At 39.9% G+C, this 20,776-nt stretch overlaps 2 protein-coding genes across 3 annotated transcripts; both read left to right on the top strand.

The window, feature by feature from the left end:
- The first annotated feature begins 325 nt into the window (after positions 1-325).
- Positions 326-5,937, top strand: LOC127379496 (G-protein coupled receptor 26-like). Its single transcript, XM_051429143.1, has 3 exons — positions 326-1,745; positions 1,861-1,974; positions 3,671-5,937. The coding sequence occupies exons 1-3, from the start codon at positions 1,075-1,077 to the stop codon at positions 3,906-3,908; spliced, it is 1,023 nt and encodes a 340-aa protein (XP_051285103.1). The 5' UTR covers positions 326-1,074; the 3' UTR covers positions 3,909-5,937.
- Positions 5,938-9,696: 3,759 nt separating this feature from the next.
- Positions 9,697-20,574, top strand: LOC127379492 (carboxypeptidase Z). Of its 2 annotated transcripts, none has more exons than XM_051429136.1 (11): positions 9,697-9,900; positions 10,374-10,403; positions 10,999-11,373; positions 13,971-14,198; positions 14,294-14,526; positions 17,466-17,627; positions 17,737-17,895; positions 18,288-18,423; positions 18,633-18,772; positions 19,055-19,154; positions 19,918-20,574. In XM_051429136.1, exons 1-11 carry the CDS (start codon positions 9,819-9,821, stop codon positions 20,274-20,276), a joined length of 2,004 nt encoding a protein of 667 aa, XP_051285096.1. In that variant the 5' UTR covers positions 9,697-9,818; the 3' UTR covers positions 20,277-20,574. The 2 variants fall into 2 exon arrangements, with proteins under 2 accessions (XP_051285096.1, XP_051285097.1); XM_051429137.1 differs by having other exon boundaries at positions 9,844-9,900; positions 13,974-14,198.
- Positions 20,575-20,776: the final 202 nt, after the last annotated feature.

Genomic DNA, 20,776 nt, shown 5'->3' with positions numbered 1-20,776 from the left:
AAAGAACTGTTCTTTCTTCGAGAGTATTAATGAGTTGCTTGATTGCCCAAGTAGATTAATAAACACTGAATGATAAAAAAGTTGTCAGTTTCGTGTCCTTCCAGTGTGGAAATTAAAGTAGAACTACAACAAAATACCATTTATACGTTTCCTCATTAGTAAATAATGTCTACTGCCTGTAATTCACACACATTTAATTCATATTGGACACATATTTAAAACAATGGCGCTCCTGTTGTATATTTCTGCATACCAGACACAACTTATGACAGCGCGCAGTGAATCTACAGTAGCCACGGGGTTATAAATAATTCATGTCAGGAAAAGGATCTATTTGCCCCCGTGCCTCTCCGTCGCGCGTGTGCACCTGGTGCCATTTGGCCACGGCAGAAGCGTCTCCAATTATCCAGGAGCACACACATCCCTGGATTTCTCTGCGCCGTGTGCCTCCAGATCCACATTGATTTTAAAGCAATGCGCGATCAATGCGGACAACACGAGAAAGTGAAGCGTGAATGCGCCATGATTGAATTGTATTTGCGCACAAGTTTGCGCACGGACACCAAACAAACAACAGGTAGAGGGGGGATCTCATCCTAGAAACACTCCAATATGTAGGGAATAATGTGGATGTTGTGACTGGGAAGGTCTCTGACTGTGTGTCTTCACGTGACAATGTGAAAAAATGATCATTCACCTCACAACAGGCGCGCTGCTGTCTCTCCCGGTCCTCCTCAGTCCCCCTTCTAGACCTGTATCTGACGAGTGGGCCGCCTGCCACACACGCCCTGCTTCACTTTCTCTCCCCTTTCGCACTCGGCGGACGTTAATGGGAAATAATCGGCAAGTTTGAGCAGAGACATGGTGGCGGCGGCCGCTCGCTTCAGCACGCTGGACAGCGCTCGTGGAAGTTGGGAGAGGACGGCGGCGCGCGGACGCACGGGGATTTAATTGGAAAAATGAACTCGGGGAGCTGCTGGAGAGATGAGCGACGGGGTGACCATGGTTGATTTTAACGGCTTATCATCGACAACAGGCGCAGGTAACCCGAGAGGGCACTTTCCGGAGTGAGACATGGACTTTGCTGAAATAATCTTCGCGTTGTTCATCGTCGTGGTCGCGGTCGTCTCGCTGCTGTCAAACTTGTTGGTGCTGCTATGTTTCGTCCACAGCACCGAGATACGCCGGCAGGTGCCCGGTGTTTTCACCATGAACTTGTCTTTCTGCAACATACTCATCACTGTTTTGAACATGCCGGCCACTCTGGTGGGGATTATCAGGGAACAGCAGCCTTTCGGGGATTGCATTTGCCACGCGGTGAGCTTTCTGGAGACTTTTCTGACCGCGAACACCATGTTGAGCATGGCAGCTCTCAGCATCGACCGGTGGATTGCGGTGGTCTTCCCGCTCAGCTACTCCACTAAAATGCGCTACAAGGACGCGCTGATCATGGTGTGCTACTCCTGGCTCCACTCCTTCACCTTCTCCCTGACCGCGCTGCTCTTCTCCTGGGTCAACTACAGCCACGTTTACGCGTCGTGCACCCTGCAGCCGAGCGAGGAGGGCAGCGACAGGATTAAGTTTACAGTCTTCACAGTCGTTTTCCACGCCACCAGTTTCATGCTCTCCCTGCTCATCCTGTGTTTCACCTACCTGAAGGTGCTGAAAGTCGCCAGGTTTCACTGCAAGAGGATTGACATTATCACCATGCAGACTCTGTTCCTGCTGGTCGACATTCACCCAAGGTAGTTTCCCCCCTAAAGCCTAACACGAGCATGTTTTCCCTCAAAGCCCTTTCAATGTATAATTCATAGTTGTTTCGAAAAAAAAAAAGACTAAAAGTGTTTTTGCTGTTTTCAGTGTGAAACAAAGGTGTTTAGCTGAGCAAAAGAGGAGAAAGCAGAGAGCCACAAAGAAGATCAGCATCTTCATCGGCTCATTCGTCATCTGCTTTGCTCCTTATGTAATTACAAGGTAAGTTGAATTGATAGGAACCCATAAATCACTGAATTTACTGCAAAACCCCTGTGACAACAACTTAAAAGATAAATGACCCCACTTGTAACAATACAGCTTGAGCAATTACCTTGTGAGTGGCCCAATAAGCTTAAAAACATAGCCTGAATATAATGAGTAAATAGTCTGCATCCAGACTCATTAGAGTTGTTGGCCTCTACAGACCCACAAAATGCAGATCTGCCACACCATTAGAGACAATTCAACAACAGAAGTGCTACATTACAGTTTGTTCTTAGCAACGGCACATTTTCACCTGCTGATTTTAATTGTTATCATTTCTCTGAAGCATGTGAAGGCTCATTAGTCACCTGTATTACTCTGTAAACAGGTGGCTTGCCATGCGGCTTCCACTAAAAACACACACACAATACAGTGCGTGACAATAGATACAGTACAGACGACAAATGAGAAAAAAGAAGATGAAACGCTTCAAGGGCCCACAAACCTGTTGTCAGCCAGACGTGGTGCTGATGATCCATCAGTTTGACATTTGTGGTGTGTGCACATATGGGTTGGAAGAGGGAAGACATTAACAAGGAAACATTGTCTGAGAAGCTGGAGTAACCTCCTGACCAGGCTTACCCACTGGAAGTAGCCTGAGTGATTGCTGAAACCAAACCATCTAATTATGATAATTCCTACTCAGGTATCCATTCTGCTTTTAAATTAGCATTTATACACATAATTTACAAAAAAGTAAAGTAAAAGTAAAAGTGTAATATTCTTTGCTCTCTGTGGTAACCTTATGCCTCAATGACATTTTTTGTTACATAACGTTACCTTAATTAGCAGAATAAAAGCAGGGTACTTTATGTACTTCATGCCTTGAGTGTGGCAGACCTTATGGTTCAGTTTTAAAAAAGGCATAACCCTCCCCATTTTCATTACAACCTTATATAAAATACATAATGTATATATATTCCCCTGCACCTCCTCTTGAAAACTAATGACAGTACTTTCCATCTAATATACTCAGGTTTAAGCTTCTCTGCTGGACAAAACTGAAATTAAATTAACCTTTGTTTTCTGTTTTGTGATTTGATTTTAATGTGACATAGAAAAAAGATGAACAATTATCCTTTTAAGTTCAGTTTTATTCCATCTTGACATAGTCAATATTAACATAAAAAAGGAAGATATATTATAATGGATGTTGTATTTCACTTAAAAACTAACATAGTACTTTTGTTCGATTTGGTTTTTATGGAGGCATTTTAAATCTTCCATACAATTTGTTTAATCCAAATAACGTAAGGTGCATGACATTTATAGCTTTAGTTGTGCAATAATTTTCACATTAGCCACATAAATGCATATGTCTGCACATTATGAAATGATGGTGAACATAGAATAGTGAGTTCTGTTTACCAAATTTTCTCCCCAGGAGCTATTAAGTGAACCGTTATTACCAACGTCAGTGACTGAATGAAGTCGACAACTTTGTGTAGTTCAAGGGAAGGCTGAAATAAAATATAAATCTGGAGTGAGAAATTTTAAAAGACCTTCCCCTGCTCTTTCAAAAATGTTCAGTCAAACCTTCCCTTCAGAAGGAAGAAAAAACACAAAACCATCTTACAATTTTGAACATTTGAAAGAGAGCTCTTTCAAAAATGTACTTTGTTTAATCGTGTTTGTGCTGACGCCCCTTCAGGTTGGCCGAGCTTCTACCTTTCGTGGACATCAACCGCCACTGGGGAATCATCAGTAAGTGCCTGACATACAGCAAGGCTGCGTCCGACCCCTTCGCCTACTCCCTCCTACGTCAGCAGTACAAGAAAGTCCTGGTTACTGTCGTCAACAGGCTGCTCCGTCGTGACCTGTACCCCTCGTCTGGCCATAACAGCTCTTTAGACACAGAGAACGACTACTGTCTCCAGAGGATCAGCTAATGGCAAACGCGCGGACATGACAGATACACACTACAAGCCAAAAATAAAGGTTGTCTCTTGGAAGAAGGTGGGCGAAGGAAATAAGTGAGGAGAGAGAAGGAGAGGACGAAGGGAAAAAAGAGAGCAGATAGAGGGGACAGACTGTGGGCGGGGGGCGAAGAGAGAGCAAAAAATAAGGAAGGTGGTGGGTGGAGAAGAATGAGAAGACAGTAGCCAGGGGGAGGACGAACGGGTGAAGGGGAAGACAGATAGGGAGCGACGGGGACGATGCGGAAGACACTGGCATCAGCGAGTATTGGTAAACAAGGGATCTGTGATTCATAGGCGATGGCAAAACACACAAAAGCACACACAGATCAGACCAATCAATTTCACAGAATATGTCACAGGTTCAGATTCATCTCAAACTGAAGGTCCACACTGCTGGAGACAGTCTTCTCTTTGAGGGACACGTATAAAGTGGCCTTTTGTACTGTACCAACCACTTTGTAATGATTCTGTCACATCCACACAGAGTGACCTTTCTACTGCCACAAAATGCAGGGACAGAGCTTGAAGCTCATGGTCGATAGGCGTTGGAGTGAAGATGTGAAAAGAAGGAAAGACTACGTTGTTCCTGCCACTGGATAATGTACCCTCAGTGTGGAGAAACAACCGCTGCACATTATCGCCATGTCCTGTATTGACCATGTTAGACTACTTTGCAGTGTCATGTCAGTCACTGAATATTGATGCACTTTGTCCAATTCTCTCAGAGCTACTATAGTTACAGGAGCCAAAGGCAAATATAATTTTCACCATGATATTAAAAGATGAGGCTGGTGATATTCTGTATGTTTGTTATTGTTAACAAGCGCCACGAAAATACCAAAATCAACAATGTGTTACTTTGTATCTCAATACTTTCTGACTCCCCCAAAGCTCATTGATTCCTGCTGAACATTTATATATTTTTAGATCTTTGTTTCCCCCATTGTTGCCTTTATTTTAGGGTGACAATAGAAATACAGACAGTTAATGAATCCCCAAATATATGAATCTTAAAACATGGGTCATCAATATATACTTAAAAGGTTTCATAATTCACATTCTGGGCTCTGTCTAGCTACTGAAACTGGAGAAAATAGTGCATTATGTTGGGACTGTTTTCAGATGCATAATACACATTTAGTGCACTGGTGAGTATTTATGGCAGCAGTACAGGAAATGTTTGTTTTAAAGTAAACTACAATGCAACAGTGTGGCTCATTGATGCATTTTTTAATAGTTTTTGGACAACTGAAAAACAAAGACCAGCCCACGTAAGTAAGAAAATTAGTTTATTTGAATGCCAGGTGTAGTGTTAGTCTGCAAAGCATCTTAGATTTGACTCTAGTTTCATTTAATTAAATCCAACTCTCTTGTGAATTAAACCAGCGTATTCACAAGTCCAGGAGGCATGGATGATGTGATTGAGAGTTTATTTGAGGATTGCGATCAGTGGCTACACGGACAGGAAGGAAGATTAAATAATTTTTTGGTTTTTTTCATGAGATTTGTTGACAATAAGAAAAACAGACCACCTGATTTCTCCTTTTAAAGTGTGAGTTTGTAACTGAATGTACTAGAGTTAGCCCACTTTTGACTGAAATGCATTTGTACAACTGTGCTTTGTTTTGCCAGTTGACTGGAGAAAATGTTTCTATGGATATTTACATGATGTTATTATATATTTTGCACTGTACAGGAACAACTTTTTGTCTAGATAAAGGGGGAGCAATGTGATGTAGCATAGGAAGGTTTCAAAGTGCTTTAAACACACCGTTTTGTGTTTGTGCCAGATTTGAATATGTGACTTTTTTCAGCTGTTCACTACTTTAACCAGAATAGCTGCTTTATTATTAAAATCTGTTTCTCTGGATGTACTTTATGCACATGTATTTTTCCTCCTGTGTGCCACTTGCTGTTCTTTGGCAGTGTGATTAGCTATTAGTGGAATCTGTGCAATAAAAGCTGTCAATTACAAAGCTATTAAAAAATATTAATGTTTTCACAGTAACGTCATTGAATCTAGATAATGCCCTTCGATTTAATTTGTAAGTTTGTAAATTGAATTCAGGCAATAGAGTTACAGGCCTTGGACACTAAATGGCAAATAGGACTTTTATTCTATTATTCAAATGATAGATGAGGATATACTTGAAATAAAACTCTTCCAGTCTGTCGTTCACACCAACTACACACCTGTTTCTGCATCACATTGTTTTGCTATCATCTGCCTTGTGGCCCTAATTATATCCTAGATGATATACGGCATAAAAAATGACTGTGGTGTCACACGAGTAATCTCTATTGCAGCAGCATTATTGCCAAGAGTAATTATAGAGACGAGTCAAAGATCAGTTTTGTAGATTAGTGATTCTGATTTATTCTGACTCAGTAATCACTCAGGCTTAATTTGATGCATGGAAACAGACCAGCAGTAATTATTTGCAGCATTAAGTGAAGGTATCACCTTTTTTTTTACTAACTCAACGACCCGCACCTCTGAATTCAAGTAGTTCATGCTAAAAACAGCTCAAGGTTGTACCAAAGCCAGGGCTTGGCTTTATTAAGACACCGGCTAATTAACCCCAATCATCCAAAAGCGATAAAGGAGAAACCAGTGATTAAAACTTCTCAAATGGAAAATGTATGCATAGTAAAATATGTGCTGCTCAAGTATAAAAGGACAACAACTGAGTCCGTTGAGTGAGTTTAAAGAGTATCAACCAACGCCTGAAACCATGTTTTCTATATGACTCTTCTGACATAGTATATAGTATATAGTTTCAGTATAAACTTAAATGATTAAGCCTAGAGACAATTTAAGGACAGTTTGACTCTCAGTCTGCAGGTGGTCCTGTATCAGTGGTAAACACCTCAACCCCCTCAGACACAATGAAACAGTGATTAGATTACATTTGTTCATTAGGTTACTGTAAGCCTATGTTAAAAAAAACTCTACAGAGACAGAATGACAGACATTAGCTAAAACATGATGCTCCAGGTGTTACAAAAAACAGAATGAAGGACTTTCGGAGCCAGATGTCTCGTAGATGATGATGAAACAAGACTAAGAGTCTACATCCATGCTAACATATTCTCACAGTTGTCGGACAGCTAAACAATGGGCTGAAACTCAATATGAAGCTGAGGTGAGCATCAGATTCAGGTGATAATACAAACAATCCTTTTCATGTGTGGTATTGTTTTCACATTGTCCTTAGAAACATTATTATTATAACAATATTGATTTTGGAGGATCTATTGGCAGAAATGGGATGTAATATTCATAGGTATGTTTTCATTAGTGTATAATCACCTGAACACATTTAATTTTCTTTACCTTAGAATGAGCCATTTTTATCTACAAACGCAGCGTATTCCATGGAGGCCACCATGTAGAACTACATTACAATATGGGACAAATCAAATACTGGCTCTAGAAAGGGCTGTTTGATAGATTCTCCAAGGAAAGGGGAGGGTGTAGCGTGGGAGTTGCAATCGGCAACTACACAAAGTCAGTAGGTTTCAACCTCTGGGGACTATGAATGTCTGAAATTTGGGATCCAATAGTAACGTGGTGGACTATCCCTGCAGAAACACAGCTACTGTAGCATTCCCAGTTTCCTTACCTACACAGACTGAATGATTTCATCCTGTAGTTTCAGCCTCTTTCCTCAAACTCTTTTTTTGCTGCTAATATAACATATTCAACCAATTTTAAACCTGTGTTTGTCCATCACAATCAGAGGTGTAGTGTGGGGTAAACCCAGGGAAACTCAGTTTATCCACCTCTTTGAAATGAGGCTGATAGTTTACTCCTCTATTCTCAGATCAACTGTATCAATCAATGAGTGGAAACACCTACCCACCACTATATATATGCACCCCTGATCACAATCAGTTGTAGATGGTTAGAAACTAAAAAAGAGTCATTGAGTCTTCTCTATTAGACTTATTTTTTTCTTAAAGATTTATCTTATCATTAATTTTCTTTGTTTGACCTATTTTTATTACAGGAACCTGTATCAGTTTATGCAGAGTGACCACTCTGTAAGTATTTCTCTACACATATTTCTAATAGGATGTCATCTCTCCCAGAGGGCTTCATGTCCATTCACTTAGTTTCTGGGCCACACAATAATCTGCATTATTCATATTCCTGATTTAGCTGAAAGATACAGTAGTATTTCTACGTTACTCTTGCTCAAACTACCATCAACTCACTCCACTCATTAAAAGCCAGAGGGCCGAGCTTGCTCTCAAGATCCTCTATCCAGTCTTGAACCCAGGGGTCCTGCGGCTGCCTGCCTGCATGATGAATAATCATGCTTCCCATTATGCTAATTCAGATCAGCTCAGCATGAAGGAGAGAAGACCCTATAATTAGCTGAATGAGTAAAATAAGCTCACTTAGAAAATGAAGGTAGTCATGACAAAATGTTCTGTATGTGATATTTTATGAGGATTTTTTAAATGCATCTTTTGAACAAGAAATCAGGTCAGATGGCAATCATCAATCTTAAATTAACTCTCCTCTTTAGACAATCAAAGGTCTTGTTCCATCTCATTAACATTTTGGGAGTCATTTTGAGAATCATTGTTCCATTATGGAGAATTTTCAGGCTTAAATGTCATGTTTGCTTGATTGCCATGTGTCTTCTATCACAGCCAGTGGGGATGGCTGCAGCTCCAAACCTCTCAGCTGCACTCAAGCTTCCTCCCATATTCTGGCTCTAAGAGGGAGTTAAATGGTACAGCTTGACCCAAAATAATCCAGAATTAATCATCAAAAATGTTCAAAAACCAGAGGGTGATATGTGATATTTTTGTCAGTGGTACAAATATAAAGCCAGTGGTCTACGTTCAGCATACTTGCTCTGTGCACCATGTGCACCTGGGTTAGGGTTAGCCTAAAAAATGCAAAAAACAACCCACACCACAGTTGTATTTTATCCCAAATGTTTCCAACAATGTTCAAACCCAGAGATGTCTGTAATTTTATTCAGATTATGCTGTCATTGACATTATGTACATTTACTGTGATGTGATAAATAAAGAAATAATGTGATAAAGAAAAATGGGTGCTGTATGCATTTGCAGCTGCTTTGGTTAAACCTAAATGAACTTAGATTAGCTTTAAAAACAATTAAGTTCCATCTCTGCTGATAAAAGTAGATAGATAGAGAGATATACTTTGATTCTCTGATACGTGAAACATTTTGAAGTACTCCAATCATGTGAACTCATTTTACATAGAACACATAATTCATAAATTGGTTGATTTTAACGCTCATATACTGACAGTATGTATTATTCTCATAGTTAGAGTAAGTAAAGAGAAAGTTCAAATGCAAATAATTGCTAATATCGCTAATGTTGAGAATAATGATTGGCACCTTTAATGTCAAGGTGCCAATCGTTATACCTCTACCAATTAAGGACCTGAAAACCTATTGGTCAATCCATGTCAGGTGACTGAAGAAGGCAACGTGAGGGGGACGCTTGCACTTTAATTAATCTGAACCCAGAGTCAAAACCCGCCCGGATCATGAAGGCAACAACTAAACAAAAGTTGGAGGGTGGAAGCAGCACAAGCCCGCCTCATCAATTTACCTTAAATCTCAGTGAATGAGCGCCATATTTCCCCAACATCTTACTTGCACATTTCCATGCACATGTCCCCAGTTCACCTCAGAGCCATTTCCTCTGTAACTTGATATTTGACCGTAATACGTCTAATAAGGTCGCTCTGAGGGAAGTTGAGAGGAAATTTCTGCAGACTTGTGCAGATTGGCACACACACATACACACACACACACACACACACACCCACTGGCTGCGTGTGTGAGGTGCCACATCGAAACGAAATATAAACCGCGGAAAATGCGCATCATGCTGCCGATCCTGCTACAGTTGTTGGTCCTTGTGTCCGGTTCTCCTCCACGATGCGACCCAGGATTCCGAGGTAAAGTTGTTCAGCTTTGTGTGAATACATACTTAATTATTATATGCGCACCCGGACCTGCTGCTTGTGTTGTATGGCTTATTTCCATGTGCAGGCTGAGTTTCTAGAACCAGAAACTCACTTTTATGCACTAAAACTAGTGAAAAATGCTCGTATGCAACTTTTAGAAAGCCACAAAATGTTTGTGAATATGATTAGATGTTGGCCTGTAGCTTGTGAAATGGTATTAATATCCCAGATGAAAGCATGCTTTTTTAAACTTTGTGATTAAGATTTATAACCCTGTATAAAAATGTGGACCCTCTCATCACTTATTGATACTAGACAGACAGACATTTCAGAAAGCTGCTGAAGCAAAACCAGAGGTTGAAAGCAGAGTATTTTGTAGGCCACATTGAGGCATTTCCAGAAACCACTCTGCCATCTAGTGTCTGCCACAGTGTCAGCTAATGACATACTGATGTGTCTTGCAGGACTGTGCAAGCCAACAGTGGAAGAAAAACGTAAGTACCCTTGGGCACGCAGGAAGAGCTGCGTCCTGCATGAGCTGTTTGTCATCCAGCATGTTGTAGCAGCTGATCACCTCACTGGACCTTTAACTCATAATTTGGGGCTTTTTTTTTTTTTGCTCTTAAACCCAGCGATTATTCTCACCAGAGAAAGATGGGGCTCTACACCTCCCAGGCGTGTCGAGTGTTTGTATAGTTACTGTATATCCCCGTAGATTTGATTTGAGTCAGTGTTTTTAAAAACAAGAAGAATGAGATCATAAGTCACTGGGTGTAGGCTTAATGGAATCAGGCCCGAAAGCTGTAAGACCATCATGTGTATTTTTAGATGATCAATGGCACTATGAAATATTCAAATTCTAATTTCCAGAGATAATAGAAATATTTGGGGCTCGGTGATTGAAGACAGCACAGTGAGGCTCATGATTAAGTGTGTGACACATGTCTCGAAATAAGATAAGATGGATAAAGTTAGATTAGTAGTGGCTGTTACTGCTCCATTCTGTTTTCTGCACTTTTTCATCTTTTCTGCTGATCAATCTGAGCAATCTTTTCATTTTAATATGTTCCTAACCTTCTTTTGTCTCAGCCAAATGCACAGACTTGTTCCTGTCCTACTGCGATGACATGTCCTACACTCAGACCATGTTCCCAAACATCCTCGGCCACAAGACCCGTGAGGACGCCGAGGCTGGGGCTGAGTACCTCCTCCTAAGCGTGGTTGAGTCCCTGCTCAGGGGAGAGTGCAGCCCTGAGATCCGCATGCTGGGCTGCTCCGTGTTGGCGCCGCGCTGCGAGATGGCGAAGGTGCTGAAGCCCTGTCGCACCACCTGTGAGATGGTGCGTAAAAGATGCAGCCACGCTTTCGATGGCATAAACATGGCTTGGCCCTACTTCCTGGACTGTGATCGCTTCTTTGTCAGTGACCAAGAGGGATGTTATGACCCGCTGGAGGGCCTCAGAGGTGAGGACCATCATTAGCACTGTGACCTTAGGGGCCCCAAATCTGGGATTTGTTGAGCCATACATTACCAGCAATTTTATTCACACTGGAACAAGTTGCCTTAAATTTTTTAATGAATTATACAGACAAATTTTCACTTTTGTCCGCAATTTCATTGCATTCCAAGTTTTTAGAAAAGATGTCGTGGAATCAGAGATTTCGAGACTTACAGTGTGAATGTAGCCTTTGTGGACAGACCTGAGCTTAGTTTTGGCTACAACTAATCATATCCTTGCTGTTATTTTAAATATTAGTTTTTACCTGACAAACACAAGTATAGTCCTTTGTGTTTCAATAGAGCATTTTCCCTAAACACGTTTTCAGCAGGCATCTGGTTTGCACACATGCTCATGTGGCTCACCTCAAAATAAAGTCCAACTGGAACGCCTTATTTCCCCACATAAACCCTCACTTACGCTGCGTCCTGTGGCTACTTTCACGTGTTTTCATTAGCAGCCTCTCTTTATAGAGAGTGCCTTAATGCACCACAGAAAGGCAAACACTGTCTGATGCTATTCTCTAAAAAATGCTGTAAATTCATGAAGTCAAAAACAGGTTTCAGGTTTCTACAGATAAAAAAAGATACTCTGATGTGCCACTCAGAAATCATGTGTGAGCCATATGAGAGCATGAACAGCAGGAACTGATTTGAGCATTTAGTTGTCTCATTTTAGCATTTGTGTACAGTAAAATGTGTAAATGGTCAAAAGTCTTAAAGTCAACCAATGAAACTCCACTGATCTGTGCTATACTACAGTGTCTTGCTTTTTATTGCTGTGCAAAACATTTTCTGTCAATAAGAATTGGGTTCAGATGTCTGGCAGCAGGTCGGAACCGTGTAATTATTCCCATATTCAAATGAATTTCAACCTGATGTCGTTGTTCCTGTTTTGATATCGTGTGACCTCAAGCTCTTCATACAGTAATTGCCACAGCTATAACGTAAGTACATATGTAGTAAAAGAGATGTGAGTGGGTGCAATGTCTTGCCTCCCTTTATGTAATTTGGGAAGACACGAACACAACATGGCTGTTACACCAGGGGGCAGTTTAAAATACTGGTCTCACACCGTATAGCAGCATTAAATGTCAAGCTGTTAGAAACAATCAGTCCAAGTCATTTTAAAGTGCATGAAATGTTTGCAGATTTTTTGTCATGATAATAATTAGATGTTTAACAAAACTAGCATTTTAAACCGGTCACTGTGGGTTTCCGGGATATTGTGAGGGGCATTTTTCCATTTTCTAACATTTTATAGACCAAAATAATTGTTAGATTATTCAGTAATGGAAATAATCCCTGAATTGGTTATTGATGAAACTTGCTCGAGTTCTTTTGTTAGTTTGTGCTGATGTAATTTGGGTTTTGAATTATTTTTTTTTAATATTGATCCTCCTAAATGTCACACACTGTGCCTTTAGACCTGCACTTATCAATATTTTTACGTTGACAATATATACAATTATTATTATGTGTAATGTGAAAGGGGTCGCTCGTATTGAAAAACCCACAGAGAATTATCAATCGACTCTGCTGTTCTCCTCTTTACTGAGCATTTTAGCTCTTTAAGCTAATTGTTTTGGTTTTATGGCATTCAGCTTTAGTGTTTTGGTTCAGTCTCTCAACCAACTTTGTTTCCAGCAGAAGCTGTTCTCAGCAGAAAAAACTCTGATATACCAGCTGTATCATCCTAGCACAGAATGACTGACAAAGTTAGTGACTAGCTGTATATGTTCATCAGCTTCTCATTAACTTTATAGCATTTAGCAGCTAAAGAGCCAGATATTCCTCTCAGGAGCTGATGGAGATAAAAACAACTGAAAGGAGAGTAAAACATACAAAAATCCTAATATTATCTTTATTTCTACTTAATGTATAAATAGGCAACTGTTTGCAAACACATCCACCATATCAACTATATGAGGTGATACTGTGTTTTGTTTACAGCTTATTCTGCTACCCCCAAGTGGCCAAATAAATCCATTAATGCTACTTTAACATGTTTTTCTATAAATAAAGAGTGAAGTGGTGTATGTTTGTGCCCCCATATGTTAGAGTTAATCCTGTTCAATGGGAACGGGTCAGTAATACACGCAGGCTCTTGTTAAGAAGAAGAAGAATATGGAACCTGTAACAGCAGCGTTACACGGTAAAAACCATTAATTTAAACCAGTAGTGAAAGTTTTGACAGATACAGTCTTCTAGGTCATTTGAATCTTGCAGCACGAAGGTTTAATGTGTTCCATGTGGTTTGGGGGCTATTATTGGTCTCTGTAAGTGTGAATACAAAAATAAGGGCAGACCTCAGCTGGTTTAGCAGTTTAATGTGTCAGCTGAAATAAGCACATTCGGCTCATCAGGCATTTTGTGTTACATCAGCTTTCCTCACCCTCTTTTTAGTTTCTGCTGTACATACCAGACAACTATTTATAGCCTGGCAGATCTACAAGAATGGAGACAGCTTTTTTTATGGTTCAATAGATCAAAAATGTGTCACTGTTTGATCTAAAAGCACATTGATCAAATGCGATAAGACATGCTGTGTTTTTCTTTACAGCAGAGCAGGATGTAGAGGCCGTTGACAGCATGGAAATCCCTCCTCCTGAGGATTCTGCCACCACGATGCAGTTCAGCTACCACTCCAACGCTCAGATGAACAGTGTCTTGAAGAAAGTTGAAGATCGATGCCCCGACATAGCAAGAACCTACAGCATCGGCCGCAGTATGGAGGGCAGGGAGCTGCTCGTGATTGAGTTCTCAAACAACCCTGGTGAACATGAACTGCGTAAGTAAAGCTTGTAAAGGTCTGTGTAATTGGCCTGCATCCTTTTTCATTATCAACAAAGTTAGACTAGTCACTGTTATTGTAACCCTCTGTAGTCGAGCCCGAGATAAAGTACATCGGCAACATGCATGGAAATGAGGTCTTGGGCCGGCAGCTGCTGATCTACCTGGCTCAGTACCTGTGCTCGGAGTATCTGCTGGGGACCGAGCGCATCCAGACCCTTATCAACACCACCCGCATCCATATTCTGCCCTCCATGAACCCTGACGGATACGAGTTGGCTATTACTGGAGTTCAGGACAATAACTACGGTGATGAGGAGGAGGAGGTCAGTTCTCCACCGTCATCGCTGTGCAGTTTGAGTCATATTTGTTTTGTATTTAGAAAACCGACCAACCACCCTAATAATCCATTAAGTGTTACAGTGAAACATAGCAGAGCTTGTAAGATATTTAAAAACCTTGTAGCATGAGTGCAGACCATTTTCAAGATAGAAAACATGCATTCACACACATTACAGCATCTATTGCACTCTGCTTTGAGAAAATTCATCAATAGTTTTGAGATTCAAAGCAAAAATGCCAAACGAGCTGTTTCCAGGTTCTTAAATGTGAGGTAATTTAAACATTATTGGGTTTTGGACCGTTAGTTGGACAATAAACAACAATAATTTAGACATTACCTTGTGGTCTTATATCTCATGGTGAACATACATTTTAGATTAATCAATAATGAAAATAACAACTAGTTATAACCAAGTGTGAACCTATCGTGATGTTACCCATTGGTTTGTGGATTACCGTTTCGAAGCCTCAAATGTAGCATTGTGGTCGTTGCCATGACAGTTAGACGGAGCCAGCGGACTGAGAATGACTTGTCAATCACAAGGTAGCCACGCCCTAAAGCAATAAATACTTTGTCTATTTCACTCTAAATTGGACCATAATTTACTAAATGAACATCATAATGAATGGAAGAAGACTTAAAACTTAAAACATGTTGGGAAACTGTTTACTGAGCTAATAAATCAAATGAGAAGTCGGCTCATTCTCCATTAGAGTGCATGGTGTCGTTTTTAATTGCAGCCAATGGAGCTGCTGGCCTTTACATAGAATGTAGGTTTAAGATACTTCCACATTGGCTTCACTTTTCAGACCTGGAAGCTCTGTCCATTATATTTACTGTCAGTGGCTATAGCCCTAATCAGCTAAAACACAAGTAAAGAAAAGTGTAAAACACACTTGTCTCAATATATATATATATATACACACTCTCCTCCAAAAGTATTGGAACAGTGAGACCAATTCTTTTATTTTTGCTGTAGACTGAAAACATTTGGGTTTGACATCAAAAGATGAACATGAGACAAGAGATCAACATTTCAGCTTTTATTTCCAGGTATTTATATCTGGATCTGATACACACCTTTAGAAGACAGCATTATTTGTTAAGCAACACCACTTTTTTAGGTGAGCAAAAGTATTGGAACAGATAGACTTAAAATACATTAAAGTGAATAAGACTTAATATTTAGTTGCAAATCCTTTGCTTGAAATAACTGCATCAAGCCTGTGACCCACTGACATCACCAAACTTTTGCATTCTTCTTTTGTGATGCTTTCCCAGGCTTTCACTGCAGCCTCTTTCAGTTGTTGTTGGTTTTTTGGGGGGTTACTCCTTTCAGTCTCCTCTTTAGCAGGTAAAATGCTCTATAGGGTTTAGGTCTGGAGATTGATAGTCCCAGAATCTTTGAGGCTTGTCTCTGTAATTCCAGCCTGGCCTTCATATTCTTGGTGTGGTTTGCATCTTCTTGTGTAGCCTCTGTACTTTTGTTCATGAAGTCTTCTGTGAACAGTAGATTGTGATACCTTCACTCCTGCCCTCTGGAGGTTGTTGCTGATGTCACAAACAGTTGTTTTAAGGTCTTTTTTTTTTTTTTTTTTTTTTACAGCTCTCACAATGTTTCTGTCATCAACTGCGGCTGTTTTCCTTGGTCTACCCATTCGATGTCTGTTACTTAGTACACCAGTGGTTTCTTTCTTCTTCAGGACATTCCAAATGGTTGCACTGGCTATGGCCAATGATTGTGCAATGGCTCTTCTCTCAGCTTCACAATTGCTTGTTTTTTTACCCATAGACAGGTCTCTGGTTTTCATGTCAGTTACACCTCTAACTATAAATGCACAGGCAAAACCCAAATCTGAAACTGAGCATAGACATTCAGCGCTATTTATTGTTTGAGTAATCAATGTAATAGGAAACACCTGGGAAACAAAACACCCCTGTCAATCACATGTTCCAATACTTTTGCTCACATGAAAAATGCATGGGTTCAAACATGCTAGTTGTGTGTCAGATACAGTAAATACCAGAAATCAAAGCTGAAATGTTGATCTCTTGTCTCATGTTCATCTTTTGATGTCAAACCCAAATGTTTTCAGTATACAGCAAAAATAAAAGTATTGGCCTCACTGTTCCAATACTTTTGGAGGGGAGTGAATATAACAGTGAGACGAGTGTATGTATGTATGTATGTATATATATGATATATGTATATATATATATATATATATATATATATATATATATATATATATATATATATATATATATATATATATATATATATATATGTATATATATATGTATATATATATATATGTATATATATATATACATATATATGTATATATATATATATATATATATATATATATATATAAATATATATATATATATATATATATAATATATGATCCACGCGCACATTGCCATCCAGTAAAGTAGGTAAAATAAGTCAAGGGAGCTGACAAGGACAAAAGGTAAATAAAGGCAAAAATGTCAATATTTAGATCTTACAATGATGATAAATAGATCACAATAGAGCAAAAACATCTGTATAACAACCCCAAACCATCCAGCAGTTGAGGAATAAAATACAACAAAACATCAGGTCTATAAGGAGAAAGGACCACTATCTATAATGTATAAAAGTTAATTTAATTTCAGTTAATTTTTATTTGTATGGCGCCAGTTCATAACAAAAGTTATCTCAGGACACTTCACTTCAAATAGGGCAGGTCTAGAACCATGAATATTAGATCTGGGCATTATGACACAGGCATACAAACAACACGCCTGTTTGTGTAAAACACATGTAACATTGATTTATGATAAATGTGGTCATACGCCTAGTCGTTAAAATCATTAATACTTAGCTGTAAAATAAGTGTCATTGTCTAATTTTCTAGTTTGTGAATTCTGCAGGGTCACCGATATGACTCTCAAAACATCGGCCGAAACAACGCTCAGAACATCGACCTGAACAGAAACTTTCCCGATTTAACGTCTGTTGTTTACGCCAGACGCAGACAAAAGGGTTACCGCACCGACCACATCCCAATCCCAGACTATTACTGGTTTGGTAAGGTACAGTATGAATCTTTATCCATATATGTCATGTCAGTGAATAATATTTTATAGCCTAATAAACTTGTTTCATTTCTTGGTCCGAATAAGTCTTAATGCTGCAATACAGGTTGCACCGGAGACTTACGCTGTCATGAAATGGATCCGCTCCATCCCGTTCGTGCTCTCTGCTAACTTCCACGGCGGAGACCTGGTGGTGTCCTACCCCTACGATCTGTCCAAACACCCGCTGGAGCGCAACATGTTCTCCCCAACACCTGACGATCAGGTGAACGGGCTCCTTGAAACACTTCAATCACCTGATTGGAAGTCTCTCTCTTCACAAGTCAAAAGTGAACTGAACTGACAAACTAAAAGAAGAAAAAGATGACTTAACTTTGTCTTTAAAATCTTTTGTGAATAATAGCTACAGACAATAACTAAAATAGCATGAAAGTGGATATATTATATATATTATGACCTATAAAACGTATTTATTATGAATTAATGTACTGGTATGTCACAGTGAGTATGGAAATAACTGGTTAGGATTTGTACAGTCATTTACTTTCCCTGCGTCCTAATTTTGGACATATTTAAAAACTTAATGTAAATGTTTATCTTCACATATGTAATGAACTTAAGGAAGAGAAACATAACCCTCAGGTTTTTATTTCGTAGGTATTCAAGTTTCTTTCAAGGACATATGCAACTACTCATGAAAGAATGTCCAATGAAAACGCCCGCTGTGGATCGTCTCACTCCATCAGTCAGAAAGGAATCGTTAATGGAGCGCAGTGGTCCAGCATAGCAGGCAGTGAGTTGGAAAAGTGAACATTATTCCTCAGTAATAGTTTCACGGTGTTTATTTCTGGATCAGTCTGAAAGTGTTTAGTGGGGCCACTAGAGGGCGCTGTATGACCAGAAGCAGTGAGGAGGAAACCTCTGAGATGGTGTAGGGGAAAGGTCAGCACAGCTTCTCATGGATTTCTGGGTGAAGCAGTTTTTGTTTGTGTCCCCGGTCAGGCATGCAGGACTTCAACTATCTTCACACCAACTGTTTTGAGGTGACTGTGGAGCTGGGTTGTGATAAATTCCCCCCCGAAGAGGATTTGTTTATCGCCTGGCATGAAAACCAAGAGGCTTTAACCACATTTATGGAGACAGTAAGAACATGATAATGCTTTGTTGTTTTTATTGATATCATGGTGTTTGGCTCTGGGATGCATCAATCAGATGTTTCTTAACTACAGTGTAAGTGGAGGCTATGAGTTACATAAATACATCCACTGTATCAAGTCGGTGCATCCCTATTTTGACTGCATGCTCTGTAGTGGTTGACGACTAATCCTCTGTCATTATTTAAGTACATTTAGAGTTGGTATTAGATGAGAAGTTTGTTTTTCTGTCTGTTCTTAGTGAGCACCTTGTTTTGCGTTGTTCCTCAGGCCCATCGAGGTATCAAAGGCATCGTAAAAGACGAGGAGGGAAATGCAATCAAAGGTGCGCGGATATCAGTCAGAGGAATACGGCATGATGTCACCACAGGTAATAAATATAAGCTGCTAACAAGATGCAATTATTCTATTAGATTAGCCAAAAATATGACTTTAGTTTGTTTCCTAGTCCATTTTTCCAAGTTCTTGTGTTCATAATGGCAAAGTTTGTCCAGCCATTTAACATCACGTCCATAAAGTAGGGATCTTGCGAGAGATTAAGTATAAGACAATGGTCAAAATCAATGTAGCAAAGGCTGAAATGTCCTGACAACCAAACAAAGATTCCTCACTTCAACCAAATTTACCATTTAAAATCAATGCACAGTATTTGTAACCCTCACATGACCAACATGTCACCATTCACCCTGTATGATATGAATGCTGCATTAGACCCTACCTGAATTCACAAATTCCACACCGGTGTTTTATTTATTTATTTTATCTAAATCCAAATAGTCTTTTTTAATTAAAGCCTATTACTGAGTCGACAATGTGGCCATAGCAGATCATTAAATTGAAATGATGTGTTAATTTCCATTTCTTTATGTGTTTTTAACATTAATCTAAATTAATGTGTTAAATTTGACGGCATTTCACTTCAAACTGGGGGGCAAGTCATTTTTTTAGGGCAGCTGCCACCCCAATCTACCCCTCTAGATCAGCCCCTGATAACGCAGGCTTTCCCCCGTGATGAGTAAACAGATTTTCATGTGTGAAATTTGTGTAGTGCTCCTTCAAAAAACTCATGTACGCATGTAAATTATGACTCTAAACACTTCTCCCTCCACTCTCGTCTCCTTCTCCCCACCCAGCTGAAAACGGAGACTACTGGCGCCTCCTCACTCCTGGAATCCACATTGTGACCGCCTCAGCCCCTGGCTACACCAGAGCTTTGAAGAAAGTCCACCTGCCCCCTCGCATGCATACAGCCGGCCGGGTGGACTTTGTGCTGCAGAAAGCTGCAGAAGAGGCTGACATGCAAGCAGAGGATGAAACTCTCCCGTCTATGGGCACCTACGACCGCTTTGACCCTTACAATCAGTACGAGCGCTACACCCAGATGGCTGATCTGAGCCAGATCCGCGAGGAGAGGGCAGAGAAGCCCTGGTGGTGGAACTACTTTGTCCTGCCGGGTGGACCTGCACCAACCTGGCTGCTCAGACACTATTAGAGCTTTCACTACTGCAGCATACACACAAACCGAGTTATCATGTAATAAATGTGCTGCTGTTTGTTGGTGTTACACCGCAGGAAAGTGTCAAAGCTAGCTGGCTGGCCTTCATGTTAGCTTTCACATTTTAACCTACAAGTGCTCTGTTTGGTCCCAAATCCAAACTTGAAACTGTAACGTAAGCACCTTAAGCTTTTGCCTTGACAATAACAAAACTTCTATTAATGACAATAATAAATGAAAGATTAAGACTTTTATAACAGTTTTACAGCAGAAATAAAGAGCTTTTATACAGTCACAGTTTGAGTCCTTACAGCTGCACCTAACCACACTTTTATTTATATCTCTTGGCAAACAAGAAGTGGATCAAAACAACATTTAAAAAACACTTTTAAAAGGGAAATAATTTTTTTTGAATGCTCACATCATTTCTCCTACTTGTAATTTGGTTCAGTTATTAGATTTTCAGGAGGTAATAAAACCAGATGGCCACCAGGGGG

Source organism: Dicentrarchus labrax, unplaced genomic scaffold (genome assembly GCF_905237075.1).
Source record: "Dicentrarchus labrax unplaced genomic scaffold, dlabrax2021, whole genome shotgun sequence".
In the NCBI taxonomy this organism is placed as follows: Eukaryota; Metazoa; Chordata; class Actinopteri; family Moronidae; genus Dicentrarchus; species Dicentrarchus labrax.
The sequence above is the reverse complement of the archived record's forward strand: the minus strand, read 5'-3'. Positions and strand labels throughout refer to the sequence as shown.